We start from the raw sequence: 18,294 nt of genomic DNA, 5'->3' as shown, positions 1-18,294 counted from the left end.
CGGAGGCCTCATGCATGCCAAGCAAATGCTCTACCACTGAGCTACCGTCCTAGACCACCACAACCCTTTTTCTTTGTAGCCAGATGGTTCCCTGTCCTGTGGATGGCCACTGTTCTTCCCCAGGTCCTTCTTCATGGATATTTGAGTGGCTTCCGATCATAGCTGTAATAAATAATCGTGGACTACAAATAAGCTGGTACCTGTCATTTTGTATTCACCTGGCTTAGTGATAAGTGCCTAAATCAGAGGCCACCCTGATCTGATTACAGGGTCACAGTCCAAAGTCCTACAAATCTAAGGGTCTCATCACTGCACACCTGTCTGAATAGGTTACTTAATCTCAGTCCATCCCACAAATGCCTAAAACTCACTCAGTAGAGACTACAACGTGAGATGGGGCTACAGAGACAACGGTGTCCTTGCCCCCTGACCCAAGGGTGTCTAGTCTGGGAGAGGTATGCAAGGAGGCTATTGAAACATAAAAGCGAGGCCCAGTCTGCCAACCTGACCGCTCTGGGCCAGTCTCCCTATCTCAAAAATGTGGCCCAACCTCCACCTTGGGGTGTGCTAATAGATCCAGAAGGTAATGTTTACCAAGTACCTAGCAACGAGCACCACCCAAAACTCACCCTAGATGCTCAGTAAGGGTCAAATAAGCCTCTGCTTATCCCAGGAGAGGGCTTAGCACAACAGGGTAGGGAGGTGCTCTGTGCACACAGCTGCCATGCCCATTCACAAGGGTGCTACACTGCTCTTGCTGAAGAGGATGCCAGTCCCTGCTCCTCTTGGCAGAGGCAGGCCCTGGGCCCCTAATTACATTTTAACCTACTTTTATTGGAAAGCGATGTATCTCTTCCTACTTTCCAGGCCGTAGGAAAAAATCTCTGGGTATTGTATCTCAGTTGTGGGCATAAACTAACTGTATAAAGTATGTCAGGGCCACAAAGGGAAAGGACCTTCCCTAAGACCCTGGGCACAGCCTGAGGCATGCCTGCAGTCTCGGTACTCGGGAGGCTGGGAGGAGGACTGAGAGCTCCAGAACCCAAGCTCTCAGTGAGACACGGGGGAGGAAAGGGGGGGGCGGGTAAATAGGTCAGAGGACTTGCAGGTTATCGCCTGAGTAACTGGAAGGCGCAGGTTAATGTTAAGGTTCTAGGTTGTTTGCACAGCTCCGGCGTTGGCCAGGCTGTGCACCCAGGACAGCTCCTCAGTAGCCTTGACCTTGATCAAGTACTTTCTGCAAGCTTTTTAACCACATCCCCTCACTTGTTACATGGGAACAACATTAACTACTTTGTAGCACTTCTGAAGTTTAAATAAATAAGGCACCTGGCACACAGGCATAGAACAGCAACAAGCAAAGAAAACACGATTTAAAGACTTACATTGCTTTCCCTCACTGTGGTACCAAGTGGCTTTCTCTTAAAACCTCAAAACAGGACAGCAGCACAATATTGCAAAACATCACTAACACCAAGAAGCCTTGCTGGAGCCAGAAGCCCTTTTCAAGCTCTCTGAATAAAATCCAGTGGTCCAGGGGATTCATCCTGTCCCTTGGGCTAAGCTGGTCAAGTTCTCTCCCCATGGACACCCGTGCAAGGGACACATGGGAACTTGTCCTGTGCCACTCCTAAAACTGGCCACTGGAGTAGAGAGAAAGTTCCTGGATACTCCCAGGAAACAAACATATGCCCTGAATCCAGTATCCTTGTGGCTTAAGAGGACAGCCTGCAGAGCTGGAGAGATGGCTTAGAGGTTAAAGAACACTGGCTTTTCTTCCAGAGGTCCTGAGTTCAATTCCCAGCAACCACATAGTAGCTCACAACCATCTATAATGAGATCTGGTGCCCTCTTCTGGCCTGCAGGCAGAACACTGAATACATGATCAATAAATCTTTTTCTTTAAAAAAAAACAAAAACAGAAAACAAACAAACAAACAAACCCAGCCTGCATTCCAATTGGGCTCCTGCCACTCCATCCCAAACAGCAAACCAGAGTGTTGCTCTAGAAACTGCCCCAGACTCATGGATACACCCTGAAGAACAGATACACCGGCACTCACTCAAGACATGTCTGCAACAGAGCCACAAACTAGATGATGTTCAGAGTGGAGCTGTTTGCCAGGGCTGCAGGCCAGCCTCTGCAGAAGCTTCCCCAGTCTCCCAGAGCCAGCTGGGAAAGCCAGCACACTGACAGCCCCTTATCCTAGGCAATGCCCAATCCTCATGACAAGGGAAGACCTGCAGTAGAGGAAGGCCAGTTCCTAGTTCCACATGCGGATGCTGGGCAGGAGGCTGAGAAGCACCTCTGCCACCAGCTTCGGGGGAATTACCCTGGACCCTGCACACCCTCAGTATGCTCCCTTGGCAAATGCACCACGAAGAACTGACCACAAACTCCCATGAGGTACCACGGAAGTCCACCGGGGAGACAGACTGCGTGTGGCCTCTCATCCTGGATGCCACCTCGGCAGCGGCAGAGAGCTCCCTCTCTCCAGGAGGACCTCCTGGGGAAGGGGCCTCTGAGGAGCTGCATGAAAGATAAAGGATGAGAAGCCCACAACTCTGTGGAGAAGCAGAAGGGTTGGCACCCTGGGACAGCTGCTGTAGAAAAGGCCAGCCAGGCAGAGTCTCATCCCCTAGAATCCCAGACCGAGCAGAGCACGCCTGAAACTGCCTGTGTCCTTACAGTTCCACCTCAACACAAGCCAGAGGCTCTTCCCTTTTCTCAGGTCTCCCATCTGCTTTTGGGCTAAGTGTGAGGTCCCTTCTGAGTAGGAGGACTTCCTCCTACCGCACAGCAGACAATCAGCACAGCTCTCTTCAGCGTGGCTGGCTCCCTGAACAGTGCCTTTGCCCCTCGGGAAGGCTCTACCTCATCCACCTGGTGCAAACCATCATCATTCATCCTGGACGCAGACCCTAGAAAACGGGCATGGGTGTCATTGCCACTTTATGGCACTGGTAACTGAGGTGCAGAAGGGACCTGCCGACATCCTGAAGACACTGCCTCCTGCGCTGATTGCTTGCACCCAGTGGCCCTGCTTTCCTCCCAAGGCCTGCTGACCCATTCATTCCTCTGGGACTAAGGAACGACCCCCAGTGCTGCGTGCACATTCATGTGGCTCAACATCTGATGTTTGAGACCTTTCTTCCTCCATTGCACTCCATCTAGTTTTCTGAACAGGGTCTCTCACTGAATCTGGAGCTCTCTCTCGATGACTGGGCTAGGCTGGCCAGCCAATGAGCTCAGGGATTCTTCTGCTTCCACCAATCCACCAGCACTAGTATCACAGATAGGTACTACTATGCCCAGCGTTTTTATGGGTGCTGAGGATCTGACCCCTGATGCTTGCATGGCAGGCATCTCACCGACTGAGCCCAGGCCCCAGTCCACCCTGGGTCATACTCTAGTAGCATCACCCTCGTGGGACACAGGTATATAAATGACACAAGAATGGTAGGCAGAACGTGGGCATGTTTAAATTTGGCATGAATGCATGGTGGGGGAGGGAGGAGACACAGGCCAAGGAATGGGTCCTTGCATCTCAGCACATTAAAGCCTGGACCATTTTTTAGTTCCGTTTTCCTCTTTGACTTCCATTAAACATGCATCTTCCCATCTGCTGAAAAGTTCTGCACCCTGCTTCAATGTGGCCACACCCAACTGTGCCTTCAAGTACCCCTTATCCCCTCGAGCTTTCTAAAAATACATAGACTCGAGTACCACCCAGAGACAGATTCAGCAGTTGGGGTAGAGCCTGGGAAGTTCCTCAGATACTCCCCTGGTAGCTCTGATCCCCAGATGAGGCTGCAATCTGAGTCACTAACCATATTCTTTCCTCCCGTCTATCACTCAAGCTCCACCGCAAGACACAGGCATCAGCACCCTCTGCAATCGAGTCCTCCCACACCTCTGCCCCACCCAAGCCACCCAGGACATAGGGACAGAATGCAGTTCAATAAGCTTGCTGTGCAAATGGCTTAGGAGAAGCCAGTTTTATTTTGGATGCCAGTGCTTTGGACACGGTTGACGGACAGAGAACATGACTGTGGGGGTCTTCTTTTCTTCAGAGCCATAGCATGTTGGCCTCCTGCAAGGTCAAGGTAAGGTGGAAAGCTGGTTACAGAAGAGTCCCTCCCCCAGGTGTCTGATCCCTCTAAATTGACTAGAACAAGACTCTTGCCTCCACCCTGCCAGTCCTCTTCCCCTCCACAATCCTCATGACTTTTGTAGACAGGCAGCTGAATGGAGAAATCCAGGCCTGGGCCCTGTGGCTGGTTGCAGAGTGAGAATGTGTGTGCACGCGCGCACACACACACACAAACACACACACACCAGCCATCCGAGCCTCATTCTTCCCTTCCATTGCCAATCTACCAGCCTGCTGCAGATCCATCCTTGGTGATGTTCTCAGACAAAAGCAAGAGGAAATCACCCAGGTACCCACTGGCCCCGAGTCTCTGGTCCATGGGAATGAGATCCTCTCACCATGCCCACTCCTGGCTTCTCAGGCTATGTGCGGGGAAAACCCAGGGTACATCTCTTTGGGACCTTCAGGGGTAGCAGAGTGCATCTGCACACACAGACCTGATCGATGAAGCTGCCACACAGCAGTGGCCATTGATGAGCTTGGTTGGTACCTTAGGCAGGTTGGCTTACTAGTGGGACTGTGACTGTCCCCCACCGTGCCCCCTCATGCCAGAGCTGGGAAGATCATCACATAAACAGTGTTTGGCATGGTATGGGCACTTCTTTTATAGCCTGGACTTTTATAACCAAGTTAAAAATAAAGGAGGCAAGCCAGGTGATTAAACAAACCTTTAATCACAGCACTGAGATGGCAAAGGAAGGCAAATCTCTGAGAGTTCCAGGCCAGCCAGGACTACATAGTGAGACCCTGTCTTAAGGAGAGAGAGAGAGAGAGAGAGAGAGAGAGAGAGAGAGAGAGAGAGAGAGAGAGAGAGAGAGAGGAGGAGAGCTGGAGGGATGGTTCAGTGGTTAAGAGGTTCCAGAAGACTGGGGTTCAATTCCCAGCACCGACGTGGCAACTCACAACTGTCTGTAACTCCAGTTCCAGGGAAACTGACACCATTACATCAATGCACATAAAATAACTCTAAAAAATAAAAAAAAAAAAGGGAAGGAAGAATATTTTGATGCTGATTCTTAACTGTCCAGGATAATCCACTTGGTTCAGGGAAGAAATATTACTACTTTGAATGTTTTTTAAGTGTCTCCTTCATTTCTGTTCTCTGAGGTATTTAGTCCATGCTTCTAAGTAAACAGTCCATAATTAAAATACAGAAAAGTAGTTGGGTGCAGTGGCACACACCTAGGTTGAGGCAGGAGCATGATGAGTCTCTAAATTCAAGGCCTGCCATGGCAATGTAGCAAGGTCACCATGTCTCAGAAAAGGGCATGGGGTGCATGGTGGCATACATCTGTAACCCTAGCATTTCCAAAGCTGAGGCAGAAGAACCACAAACTGAGGGCTATCTTGGGCTACCAAAGTGACAGCCTATCTCAAAAAATTAAAAATAAAAACAATGACTAGGTGCGGTAACACGTATCTATAATCTCATTTCTTAGGAAGCTGACGCAGGACAACTGCCTCAAGTTCAAGGTTGGCTTGGGTTATATAGAAACCTGGAAGTTTCAGGACAAAGTCAAATAACCAAACAGCATCAGATGGTGAGAAACAAAAAGAACAAAACAAAGAGGAAGGTAGGGATTCTAGCATTTGGATTCTAACTTTTTAACTCCTAAAAGAAACGTCAAAAAAACCCAAAACAACAAAAAACAAAAAACTGGAAGCCCCGTGCTGGGCTGAGAGATTGCACATCACCCGCCCTGAGACACCTCTATCAGAAACTCCCACAATCATCCGGGCTGCTAGCTCCAGTCTGCCAGACAGCTGGTGTTAAGAAGAAACCAGTCCATGTAAGTAGCGTAGGGCCTTCACTCCAACACTAGGAGAATGCTTGCTTGCCAAGTGTCGGTACACTGCTAAGCTCAGGGGATACACCAGGGTGAAGGAAACCCAGGTCCCTTAAAGCACACAGCACACTGGCTTTTCTCCAAGGGAAAGAGATGCTAATTAACGGGGCTAGGAATGTGCAATTACAAGGGAACATTCTTTGAAAGTTTTACAACAAAAGCATCCAACCTAGACCCTCCCCAGAAGGAAAGGGAGGAGAGAATCAGCAACTCTGAAGGGAGTGGTTTGGATTCGGATGGAGGGGGAAAGGTGCTACTGAGGCCCAAGTGAGAGCAAAGAGCAGCTAGAAGGCCAGCAAGGGCTGAGTCACGTGGACCTTGCTGATCTTACTGAAGACAGTTTATCCGAATGGTGAATTTCACACGCTGGATGGCAAAAACTAAAACAAAAACCCCCTACAACAAACAAACAAACAAGAAAAAAAAAAATAAAAAACACCACGTCATCTATGCTTTGATAAGATCGTTTTGGCTAAAGTTGGAAGCCTAGCTTCAAAGAGACCAGAACTGTGTCATGGGGAGGCCAACTGGGATAGAAAAAGAAGACAGTTGTAAATAGGACATGTGGTGGGTGGAAAGAAGGGGTGGGCAAACGGGGTACAGAGGTTCCCTTTGGTCTTGCATGCAGGGTGCTGCTGGGACACCCAGGTGGCCTGTAGCTGAGCAGTAAACATCACAGCCCAGGCACTCAGTATCTGCAGATCAATCTGTGAGATGTCTTAGGGAAGGAGCATAGAATAAAGGGGGCCCAGGTCCCACATTCAACTGAGTTAAACATCTCAGGAACTTGAGAAGTGGCCAAAAAAACCATAGAGGACATGTCCAGCAAGACATAATGACAAATCTCACAAAAGCCTAGGACTCCAAACACTGCAAGAGTCATGGGAGAAATGGAATGAACGTTGACAGATCCCCGGAGCTATATCCCGGAAGCAGCTACTTAAAGAGGAGACAGGGATGGTAGCAGTTACAGTCATCTAGGAGACAGGGGACGGCAGCTGCGGAGGGGCACAGCTCAGTAAAGGGTCTGCCTTTTTGTTTTGTTTGAGTCAAGTTTGACTGTGTAGCCCAGGCTGAGTGTGATCCTCCTGTCTCAACCTCCAGATTGCTAGCGCTGTTCAGGCTCAGCTCTAAGACCAACCACAGAAGCATCCTCAGCTAGAAAAGAATCTAGAGAGAGAGCAACCAGGAAAGATGGAGAGATGGCTCAAGCGGCAAAATAAAGGTGACTGCTACCAACCCTGATGAACAAGTTTATTTCCCAGGACCCACATGATCGGAGGTTAGAAGCAACTCCCCCAGTTGTCCTTTGATCTCCCGGAGCATCACACACACACACACACACACACGCACAGAGGGCTGAAGATACACATCACCCTCTATAGATGGTGGGAAGGCAGTGCAGGGCTGAGGGCTGGGCTGCGGCTCTGCAATGCTGCAGCTGCTTCTGAACCAGTGGGTCCTAAGGTCTTCAGTGGCACAGAACTGCTCCCTCTGGCAAGTTGGCACCTCCAGATTCTAACTGCTTTTCTTACACAAACATATACTACTTACTTTAATGTAAGTCACTCCTCTCTCTCTCTCTCTCTCTCTCTCTCTCTCTCTCTCTCTCTCTCTCTCTCTCTCTCTCTGTATGTACAATGTGCCCAAGTGTGTGTACTCAGGGGACAACGACAGGTGCTGGTCCCTGAATTCCACCTGGTTTGAGCCAGGGTCTGTTGTTTTTCTGTTGCATAGAGCAAGCTTCCAGACACAGTCTTGTCTGTTTCCAGCTCTCTGGAGCCCTGGATTACGGATACTCATGCCACACCTCCACACCACCAGCTTTTATGTGGGTCACAAGGATTGAACTCAGGTCAAGGCAATGTGGCAAGTTAGCAGAGCCATCTTCCTACCCTCATTTTTTCCCTTTTCTTTCTTTCTTTCTTTTTCTTTTTTTAAAGTGACTACCAGCTACCACATTCTAGCAAAGCAGCAGCAGTGTTTATGGTGCTCGAGACTTGGTAGGTACTATGACAGCCTCATTTTCGAGACTGCTAGACACTGAGGGGAGGGAAGGGACTTGCCCAAGCACTGGAAGTGACAGAGACAGGCACACACCAGGTACCCTTCTCTGAAACTTTCTGATTCAGTGGAAGCAAGTGTGGGTGTCCTTCACAGCGTACAGCATAAGGTCTAGCGATGCGGTAGCAAAGAGCACCAGCATAGCCAAGAACTCTGGCAGGCACCCATCTAGGGTAGGCACTTAAGCTAATGACTACTTTTACCATGAGGTTGTCTGTGCGGGTAGACAAGAGGAACCTGAGCAGTTGGGGACTAGGGGACCCGGCAGTGAGTTGTCTCACTGCAGAGAAAATACACGGCTCTGACGGGCAGCTCTAGTCCCAAACCAAACCACCAAACAGTTGAAGGAGTTTTAATATGCAACTTTTAATTTTAAGCTACCATATTTTCTTTCCAATGAATCAAAAGTGTTCGTGTTTTAAAAATATGTATATATGTATATACATACTTATGTGCTGGGCAACAGTATGGATCACTAGTGGGTTCAAAAAGTCTGAATATCACTGAGATAATTCAGCTTCCCCATGTTATTTATTTGGACAGGGTTTTATATATTATGTAGCACAGGCTAACCTTGAACTCGGTATGTAGTTAAGGATGGCCTTTAACTTCTGATTTTCCTGCCTCCAGCCCTGAAGTGCTGGAATGACATCTGGTTTATCTAGAAAACAGAACCTAGAGATCTGTCTATTCTAGCCAAGCACTCTAGTGAGTTACACACCCCCAGACCTAAATAACACCCCTTCATTTTAGAAAGTGAGAAGACAGAAGTCAAACAACTTGTCCACCTCAAGTTAATGACAAAGCTGAGCGGAGGATTCGAGTCTAAGGGTTTTCAATAATCTCCTCACTAAACCAGACTCTCAAAATGCAAATCCCTCTGGGAGAGGGGCAGGGACTATAATCCACACCAGAGTAAGTAATCACTAGAGTGGTGTTATCTTTTAAACCTGCTGCCTGGAGCCAGTTTGGTAAAGAAAATGGTAGTGTGTGGGGGAGGGGAGCATGGAGCTAAAACATAATCAGTTTGAACCCCCCCAGCACTTGCCCCTCCCCCACCGTGCTGTGGGCTAGGACAGAGGACAGGACAGATTGAAGACACTATTATCATCCGGGCAATTGGCTCCATACAAGGAGGCTGTTTCCGTGTCTGAGAAGGCAGATGAAGGCCACGCTGCTTTGCTCATGTAGCTTCAACCAATTTTATTACATGAGATGTTCTGAATAATTACCTCTGCTCCAGTCAGAAGCCCTTTCTCTCACCCAAACACACTGGCTGTTCAGTACTCGTTGTATAACTACACTCCACTGTAATATAAGACTCATGTCAAGTTCGTGGCTCTCTGCCTGTCTATAGGAAGCAAGTGCTGGGCAGTAGTGGAGAGCAGGTCCTAGGAGATACAGTCCCGAAGTGAATGTCTCCAAGTCAGAATTCAGGCTGGAGTTCATTACATCAGACCCCAACCACAGACCCACAGCTCTGGGCTCTGAAGAGGGAAGAGGGGTGCGCAGTTGATGTAAACACCACACCTCCCAGCTCTGCAGTGTGGAGTCAGCACTGAGTCAGGGGCCTTTCCCATACTCTCTAAGTAGGAAGAAGGGTGGCTATCTGTAGAAGTCCCAAGTAAGTCACCTTGAGAGGCTGTCCCTAGTCAAGGGAGGGGACAGGGTCTGAAAGGACTGTCGGGAACTTCACAGTCCTTCACCAAGAAAGAAAAATTGAGAATACAACACAGGTGCTTTTATGACAAAACGATACAGATATCCCTGTAATTCTTTTATTGATCAAGTTCAAAACATAACGGGTACATTTTTTTTCTCCTGGTAATATAGGTCTGTTAAAGTGACAAGACTAATCTGTAGGGACAAGGACTCAAAGGCTAGTGCCCCGAATCAAACCCCTCAGTGTTTATACATACAAACTGTTGGCAACTCACGTGGCATAAAGACAAGCCACTTAGCTGCAGTTCAGTGATCTGGTAGTAAACTTATACCCAGGGGGAGGAGCCCAGGAATCTACATTTCATCAGCTTCCCTGGTGATCTGGTAATGTAGGTTATCTTTGGGCAGAACCACACAAACCTCCGTTCTCTACTGTCCACACAGATGGCCTCGGAGGTGGACTTCGAGCCCTAGGTGATCCATCCTCACAGCAGGGAGCTTGTCTCTTCTGCTTTGCCCATCCCCAAGGAACTGCAGGCAGGGTTAGGTGCCAAGTTCTAGGCAGTATTATCAGCAAGTACACCCCAACACTAAGGACCTACCTATTCTGCCTAGAAGTTTTGCTCTTTCTGTAGAAAAGACTAATAAAAACAGGAAATGTATTATACCTAAGACCCCAAATAACTACTAGCTAAGAAGGGCTCCTGCTTGTTTTCCCATTACCCTAAAAGTGTGCCCTGACATCTAAGAGGCCAGCTTCATCTCACCCTAAAACGATGTATGTTTATTTATATGCGAAACCAAGGTAAGGCTTCCCCTTAAAATGCCTACTTACCCACCCTGCCTGCGTAGGTCCCACCTAGAGCTAACAGGAAGCCATGCTTTGTTTCAGTGTCTAACAAACCCCAAGCCACCGTCTTGCTCATAAGGTGGCATAACTCCAAGGCTGGAGGAGAAAAAGCCCTTCCCTATGGTGCTTTACATACGACTAGTAATGGGGCTTCAAGGCAGTACAGAAGCTGAATACAACCAACGAGTTAGAATCCGGGGTCTGCACTGTCTGTAACTGGAGCTCTGCCTCGACTTCCTTACATTTAATATAGGAATAACGACAGTACCTAACATAGTGCCCTTGTGAGGATTAATTAACAGACGTGTGTAATCCACTTAGCAACATGCCAGACACAGTAAGAGGCTATGTAAGCATCCGCTATTATTGTTGGAGTTGTTAGTTATTTTAAAGCTCCAGGACGCCATCAGTTATCCCTCGCCACTCCCCAGCATCAGAGACTATACAAATCAAACCAATTTTGTTACTTACTGAGAAAGCAGCACTGTCTCCGTCTTACAGGACATATGTGCAAAGCTTTGGAGGTAAACTGAGGTAACCTGTCCCAGACCACAGGTTAGCATGTAGCTGGTGAACTCGAAGCCAGGTCTGTGTGATTTCAGAAGCCAGCCTCACCACGGCTTCAGATTCAAAACAAGCAGCAAGCAGCAGCAGCTGCCAGTCACAAGGCTCAACTGATCACCAGCACCACACCAAGGTCTCACTCAGTCCTCTGCCCCTGAATCCCTGCTTGGCTTGCATAAATTGGAGCAAATACCGAGCCACTTGAACCCAATTAGGTAGTAAGTCAGCCTGGAAAAAAAAAAGCATGCAATGCATTCCAGAGGTCAAAGTAGACGCTGGCTCGGATGGCAGCCTATGCCGGACACTTCCATGGAAGTTAGTCTCTGCATGTAGACACCAGCCTAACAGTCAGGGAGGTGCCTACCACACGCTTGAGTCCCATATCCGGACCAGCATTGGGAACAAATTGCCTGAGTCTTAAGTCAACACAAAAAGACAGTTTACTTTTTTTTTTTAAAAAAAAAAAAGAAAAGTCCTATTTCTCTTTCGGTTTAGGGTAACGGTTACTATGTAGTTATCTACCTTCCCCGCCAAAACAAAAAGGCTGGTGGGAGAGGGCCAAGGACAAATAGCGAGAGCTCCCCCAGCCTGCAGGGTGCTGCGACACCCACCTGAAACTCGACCAACCTTTCTTGAGCCCGGCCCCGGAGGGCGTTTCCCCAGCGCATCCCGACAACTCGTTCCTCCCGGGTAGGAGGCCGACGCCCTCAACTTCGGTTAGGGACACTAGACTGACGAGCCAGAGCCCCTCCCGTCCTCTAGTTTCACCCTCACCCCCCAATCACCACCCTATCATTTCCGCCGAAGGCGCAAACACCAGGGCGACCGCTCCGTCTTCAAGGCCACCTTTCACTACGTGCTGATCGCGATCGCAGCGGGAGCCACGGCGGAAAACCGAGCTGGGGGAGGGGGGGCGGGGAGCAGGGAGTAGAGGTGGGAGGGCGGGGGCGCTTGCTAAGGAGACCGTCACCTTCTCAGGGCTGCGATAGCTTTGGGATCCTCAGATCCCGGGCGTGGGGCCGGAGCCCCCATAAGACCGAATGCAAAAGTGGGGAGGGGGTGTCCCTGGGGCCAGCTCCCCCAGAAGCCACCTCGCTGGAGGGCAGCCGTCGGGACGATGGCGCAAGCCTCTCACCCCCCCCCCCCGAGCGACAACAGCCACGGTGACAAAATGGCAGCTCGGCGCCCGACAGGCGAGCCACCGGCACAGCGCCGGGGACGGTTGCCCCTGCACCCCGAGAATGGCAGGCACCCTGGGGCTGGGTCTCCCGCCGGCTTAGCAGTGCAAATGGCGAGGACAAACAGTGGCCCGCAGGTCCGAGAGGGTCGAGGGCCCCCGGCCCGCCGCGCCCTCTCCGAACCGGATCCCCAGGCCCGCGCCGCCGGGCTTCTGCAGCGCCTGTGCGCGCCCGGGTCCCCTCCAGTGGGCACCAGGGTCCCCGCCGAGCTGGGTCCGCGGCCTCCGTGGGGGAGGGGCGGGCCGCCGGCGCCCCGGGAAACATGGCTGCTCGTCCTAATTCGGCGGCGTCGCGGCCACCAGTCCCCGAGATGCGACTTGGGAGAGAGAGAGGTTGCAGAAGGTGGGTGCGTGGGGGGAGGGGGACTCTGGGGAGGGAGATTCCCAAGAACGATCTGTTTTCCAAAAACGTTTATTTGAAAAAGCAAAAGAACCAGAAAAACAACAACAAAAAAGCCAGTTCCTCCTCCCCCACCCCTTTTGTCCCTCTTTCGAGAGCTTTCTGCCCTCCCCTCCCCCATGCGCAGCAAGTGCCCCCTCCCCCGCCACCCGCGCGCCCCACCCCGCCAGGAGCCCCGGGGCCGGCGAGTGGGCCGCGGACTCGCGACGAGGGGGCGAAGCGTGAGAAATCGCGCCCAGCCCAGAGTCCCGCCCCTCCCCCAGCGCACACACTCGGGGAAGTTTAAAGAGCCGGTTCGACCCGCTTTCCGTTTCAGTCCAGGTTGGCTAGTACTGTGGATCACTTGGTCCGGCCCAGCGCTTATGCGCACCTACTCGCCGCGACCCCGAAGCCCCCCAACTACGTACAGGGGTCTTCCGGAAAGTACGCGGGAAGCCCGCGTCCGGCCCCTTCCCCCAGCACCACACCCAGCCCCCTCCACCCTCGGGATCCGGCACCGGGACTGGGTCAGGACGCCACTGGCCAAGCCCGGCGGCCCCGCGGCAAGTCCTGCTGCTAGCGGCGCCCCCTTCTCCCCGCCCTGCGCGCCATAAGGCTGTAGCACGTCTCCAGTGCACAGCTGCGTGAGGATGGGCGGACGGCAGAAAGAAGCTTGTTTTCAAAAGTCTTACTCAGGTTTGGAGGGAGGAACTAGGAGAAAAGAGGAAGCGAGGCCTGCCTTTGTCAGGATTCGAGGGGCCAAGTGGCTGGGGGACGACAGGTCAGTGCAACGTGCTGCGCGAAACCCCAACTCGCCCGACCCCCCGTACGCCCAGACTGAACCTGGGATCTTCCCGCCCGCGAGCCCCATCTCCCCACAACCGGGCCTTGAGGGGAAGCCGGCCAGGATTTCCACCCCTGTCCCTAAGGTCTCTCGGATGGGCCAACTCGCAGACAACACGAGTGTGTGAAAGCAAGAGGGAGACAAAAATAAACAGTAGCGTTCGAGTCACCCACCCACCCTCACTTCCCCTAGCAGTGGGCTCGCGCCCAGCCTGCTTGTTCCCACCGGTGTAAGTTTTCTCCTGCCATACTCCCGCCGCTGCCCAATCCATAACGGCGACGGCCAGACGAACTGCCCATCCCAGAGCTGCGTGCCAGCCGTGCCTGCAAGAATGTAGACCCGACCGGTCCCCACAGCAGCACCAGCTCTGGGCACCTCGGGTCCTGATAAAGTTTCCCGTGCTCATTTATTAGCCAGGCGCCGAATGGCTGCCAGGGAGCCCACCCCGGGAGAAGCAGGGACCCGGAGGTGGGGTAGTTAGTGCCGATGGGGCATCAGGGTGCCAAGGTTGGCATCTGGGGAGAGAACCGGGGGTTCGGGGGCTCACCGGGACGCAGACTACGGGCAACTTACACTAGCGATCACTCGTGGTTGGGGAGGCGTGAGGATTATCTGAGCATTTGCACACTCCACAATCCCTCCCCCTCTCTCTAAGGTACCCCCCCCCATCTTCCGCGAGGAAGAAGGGAGAAAAGACAGCATCTGGCCCAAAGGTGGGGTGGAAAGAGTGAGAGAGAAAGAAGGAAGGCAGGCAGAGAAAGGGAGGGAGGGAGAGAAAGGGCGCGTTCACGAACACGACAAAGTTACAAATATGGCTCCCCACCTCTCGCCTCATCCCCGCAGAGAAACGAAGACGCGCTTTAAACTCGAGCCATCTCCCAACTCCGCAGCAGCCGGGTCCCCACGCGCTCTCCCCGGGGGCCTCGGGCCACATTGATCAGAAACTAAACCGGACTCGCGAATCCCAAAACTTATTGTGTGCGAGAGAAGGAGCGAGCGAAAGAGAGACGGCAAAGGGAGGGGGCAGGCGCGGGAGGGGGAGGAAAGGGGGGTACGTTTCTAAAATATAACACCCCCTTTTTGTTGTTTAATCCAGGAGGCAGCCCATCTTCTCCTCCCCTCGATCATCTTTTCCATCCAGTCGCAAGTCGTGGGAGCTGAGAGCTCGGACGAGGGTGAGATCGCCGCGTTCCCTCCGACCCGAACGCGTGCGCCCCGCCGGCCCCCCGTTGGGTGCACACTCGCACGCACACCCTCGCACCCATACCCGCACACGCGGGAGCACACGCACAGGTAGTCAGTCACACACCAAGGGCAGCGGCGGCGGTGGCCGGAACATGCTCCGATAGCATTGCAACCCCCCCCATCCAACCTTGCAATTCATTTGCAGTTCGTTCGACCCCAAACCCTACACCTCCCCGGAGCACCCCTCCATAAAAAAGTGCCTTCCCCCCCAAACACACACGCACACATAACACAAAGTAGGAGAATGGACCGACAGAGATATTTTTGGCAAATGCTCACATCAGAGGGCGTCCTGTTCCGCAGCTCTAAATGAATCCGTTTGTCCATATCCATCTCTCGCGCTCTCTCTTGCTCTCTCTGCAGAGGATCCTGCGCCAGCGGAATTCAATCAATAAACCCCGAACCCACGGCCGCGCGTTTTAGGACTTTGAAGGCTCAACCAGCTCCGCTCGGTGCTCGAGCCCCCAGCACCCGCGGCGCACACTAACCTGATCGCCGTGGAGGCGGGACCTGCAGCTCCGGCGTGGAGCGGCGGCAGCACGAGCCAATCGAGTGGCGAGGCTTCGGATGCCAGCCAATGGTGGTGGTGGCGGCGGGGGGCAGGGTCCAATGGGCGGCCTGCGCAGCGGGCCAGGGAGGCTCAGCCATTTGGCTGTGGTGCCGGAGACGGACCCCTTTAGATACCCGGGCGGCCGAGGAGAAGCGCGGCTGCAGCTTGGTGGCTGCGCGCGGGGGGCGGGAGGGAAGGCAGGGCAGGTGCGTGGACCTGAAGGTTCGTGGCCGGGGGCGGGGCCGCAGGTGCGTGGACGCGGGAGGGGCGGGGTCCTTGCGGGGACACCCTCTGGGTACTTGGCGGGCGGACGAGGCCTGGGGCGCGCGGGCTCAGGGCAGGCCCAGAGAGGGCGCGCATTCTGGGGGCGCCCGAAGGACAGATCACACCCCGGGCTGCCACTTGGCACATCCCTTTGGACTGGGTCTACTCCCATTCCCGCAATTAAATAAGCAAATCTAAGCGCATGATGTTCCCATCTACCGAGGAGCGAGGGCGGGATCTCGACCCAGAGGCTTGGCTTTCTGATGCCCTGCCAGGACAGCCTTAACAGAAGCGATTCCCCGAGAGCCACCGGAGATCTTGTGTAGGGCAATAAATGAATGAAAAGGCCGCGGGTGCAGAACTGTATCGAATATTTAAAAATGCGAAAGGAAGGTGCTAGTAATTGCCGATTCTCAGAGCCGAGCATAATTTACGGGCAAAGGTTTTGTTGAGAGAGTGTTGCTCATTTCAATCCAATTGTCCACTAAAGTCGTTTAGTTAGATCAGAGTTGCCAAGGAGTCGCTAACTGGAGCACTTATCCAGGTCTTTTGGTTGCTTTGGGTTTTGTTTTTGTTCGACCACGTTACGTTTTTAAGAGACCTTAAAAGCCCTGGTTCTCACTGGGTTACTGCTTCTTATGGGCAACCCTGGGACCTCGTGCACTGCGTGGATATCTGAGGCTGTGGACAAATGACGGGGATGACTGTCAACAGGGACCCATGTTTACCTTCATCCACACAACTGTATCGCAGTGTCCGTTTCCCTTCGTCTGCACTCTTCGCAAACAGCCCAAGGTAGTTTTGTATTTTTGGATACACTGGAACTGAGCATTTTGTTCAGTAAGTTCTTTTAGATCAAACAATGAATTTGAAGGCCGATAAATGTTTATTTTGAGTAACTGAAAGTACAATTAAAAACCTGTCATCTGGATGAATATGGCATGATTTCTTTAAGTTGTTCATTTAACATTTCTTATCCTTAGATTTGGTTCATTTTTACGAGGCTGTGTAACCGGAATTCTTATCCATTCCTTTTTAAAACACAGCGGACTTCAAATTACCTCTTTACCATTGAATCGGTTGGTATTTCTGGATATGATAGTTAATGTTTCTAAAGCAATAGCTTTTCATCACAAATATATTAGGAGGTTGTGGTGGGCAGAATCTATATAGCCAGGAGTCTTGAAGTTCCTGTTCTTTGGGGTAGTAAATGCTCGTTTGCACTAAACACTGAACTGTAGTTGAGGTCTCTGCTAACAGTGATGTTGTGGGAGAGTCCTTTCCGCAGGACTAACTCCTTCAAAAGTGCCCCCATTCTACCTCTGCTAAGCAGAAGCAAGTAAATCACGTGACAGGGACAGAAGAGAACTACCGTAGGATCCTACCCCCACCCCACACACATACCCTTAATGGAGAATATACAGAAACAAAATATGAAAAGGCAGGCATTTCATGTGATCCCAGGAGAAACCAGACTACTACAGACTAAAATAGAATAGAAAATAAAAATGGTGACCTCATCACTGAAAGTATTAAATATAACTTATTTTTGGAGCACCTTACCTTTCCAAAGTTTGAATAACAGCTTTTGTATTTAGTGTCACAAAACTGAAAGATGACTTTTGCTGGTTGTCAGTCAGAATAGAAGCTCAAATATCAAAAGCACTTTGAGTATTGCCCACTTGCTTTTACATGTTGAAGGAAGTAAGTTCCTCTTGCTTGTAGTTTATCTAAGAAAGTTTTAATAGGACTTTAGTGTTTTCATTAGGAAGCAGGAAGACAGCTCAGCCATTTGCCCTGTAAGACTTGGGTATGTATACACACATGAATGTCTGTAATTATTATTTACAGGGTTATTACAGTTTTATTGTGCATTGTAGTAGTAGTATTCCAGATCCCTCTGCATTTCAGGAAGGTGGCGAAAGAAAGCCCCACCTCGAGGGCTTTTGGAGGAACTTCAATGTGGACAGGGAATTGGTGCCACTCCTCCTTAGAGACTGAGCTGTAGCAGGCTTTAGGTGATTAGGCACAGGCAGTCTGCAACAGGGTTTGATTCCTGCTGAGAACTAATGAGAGGCAAATCAAGTTTTGAGCCCTTACAGAAAGGGGTGGCCTTCAAATAAGGGCACCTTCCTCCAAGGAAGTCACCAAGAAGCACTACAAGCTAAAGAGCAGCCTCTTCTCAAAGATAAGAGCAATGGGTGTCCCTGCCCCCCTGCTTTTTAAAATGTTTTCTGTTTTGGTTTCTGAGACAGGGTTTCACTGTGTAGCCCTGGCTATCCTTTGGAACTCACTCTGAGCCCAGACTAGCCTCGAAACCAGAGATCTGCCTGCCTCTGCCTCCTGCATGTGCCACCACTGCCTGACAGTTTTATTTTTCCTTATGTGCATCTGTATATGTGACTGTGTGTGCACGTGAGTGCAGTCTCCCAAGAAGGCTGGAAGAGAATATTGGATCCCTCTGGAGTTGTGAATTGACATATTAAGTGCTGGGACCTGTACTTGGGTCCTCTTCAAGAGCAGCAAGTGCTCCTAACTGCTGAGCCACTTCTCCAGCCTCCTTGAAACTTCTGACATGTTGAGAAGCCGTGTTTTGGAAATACCCACACTGTTGCTGCTGCTGTTCTTAGCTCA

General features: G+C 51.3%; 1 protein-coding gene across 3 annotated transcripts in view; it reads right to left on the bottom strand.

The window, feature by feature from the left end:
- The window catches only part of Anp32a (acidic nuclear phosphoprotein 32 family member A), a 36,723-nt gene extending 21,385 nt beyond the window's left edge, over window positions 1-15,338 (bottom strand). Inside the window, exon 1 of one of the 3 annotated variants that reach the window (XM_057766633.1) lies at window positions 15,126-15,338. In XM_057766633.1, the coding sequence (XP_057622616.1) occupies window positions 15,126-15,179 (54 nt within the window). In that variant the 5' untranslated portion in view covers window positions 15,180-15,338. Of the gene's footprint in view, window positions 1-11,752; window positions 11,830-14,424; window positions 14,566-15,125 lie in introns of those variants that run through there. The other 2 variants (XM_057766631.1, XM_057766632.1) reach the window with 2 other exon arrangements.
- Between the last annotated feature and the right edge of the window lie 2,956 nt (window positions 15,339-18,294).

This window comes from Chionomys nivalis, chromosome 4 (genome assembly GCF_950005125.1).
Source record: "Chionomys nivalis chromosome 4, mChiNiv1.1, whole genome shotgun sequence".
Classification (NCBI taxonomy): domain Eukaryota; kingdom Metazoa; phylum Chordata; class Mammalia; order Rodentia; family Cricetidae; genus Chionomys; species Chionomys nivalis.
The sequence above is the reverse complement of the archived record's forward strand: the minus strand, read 5'-3'. Positions and strand labels throughout refer to the sequence as shown.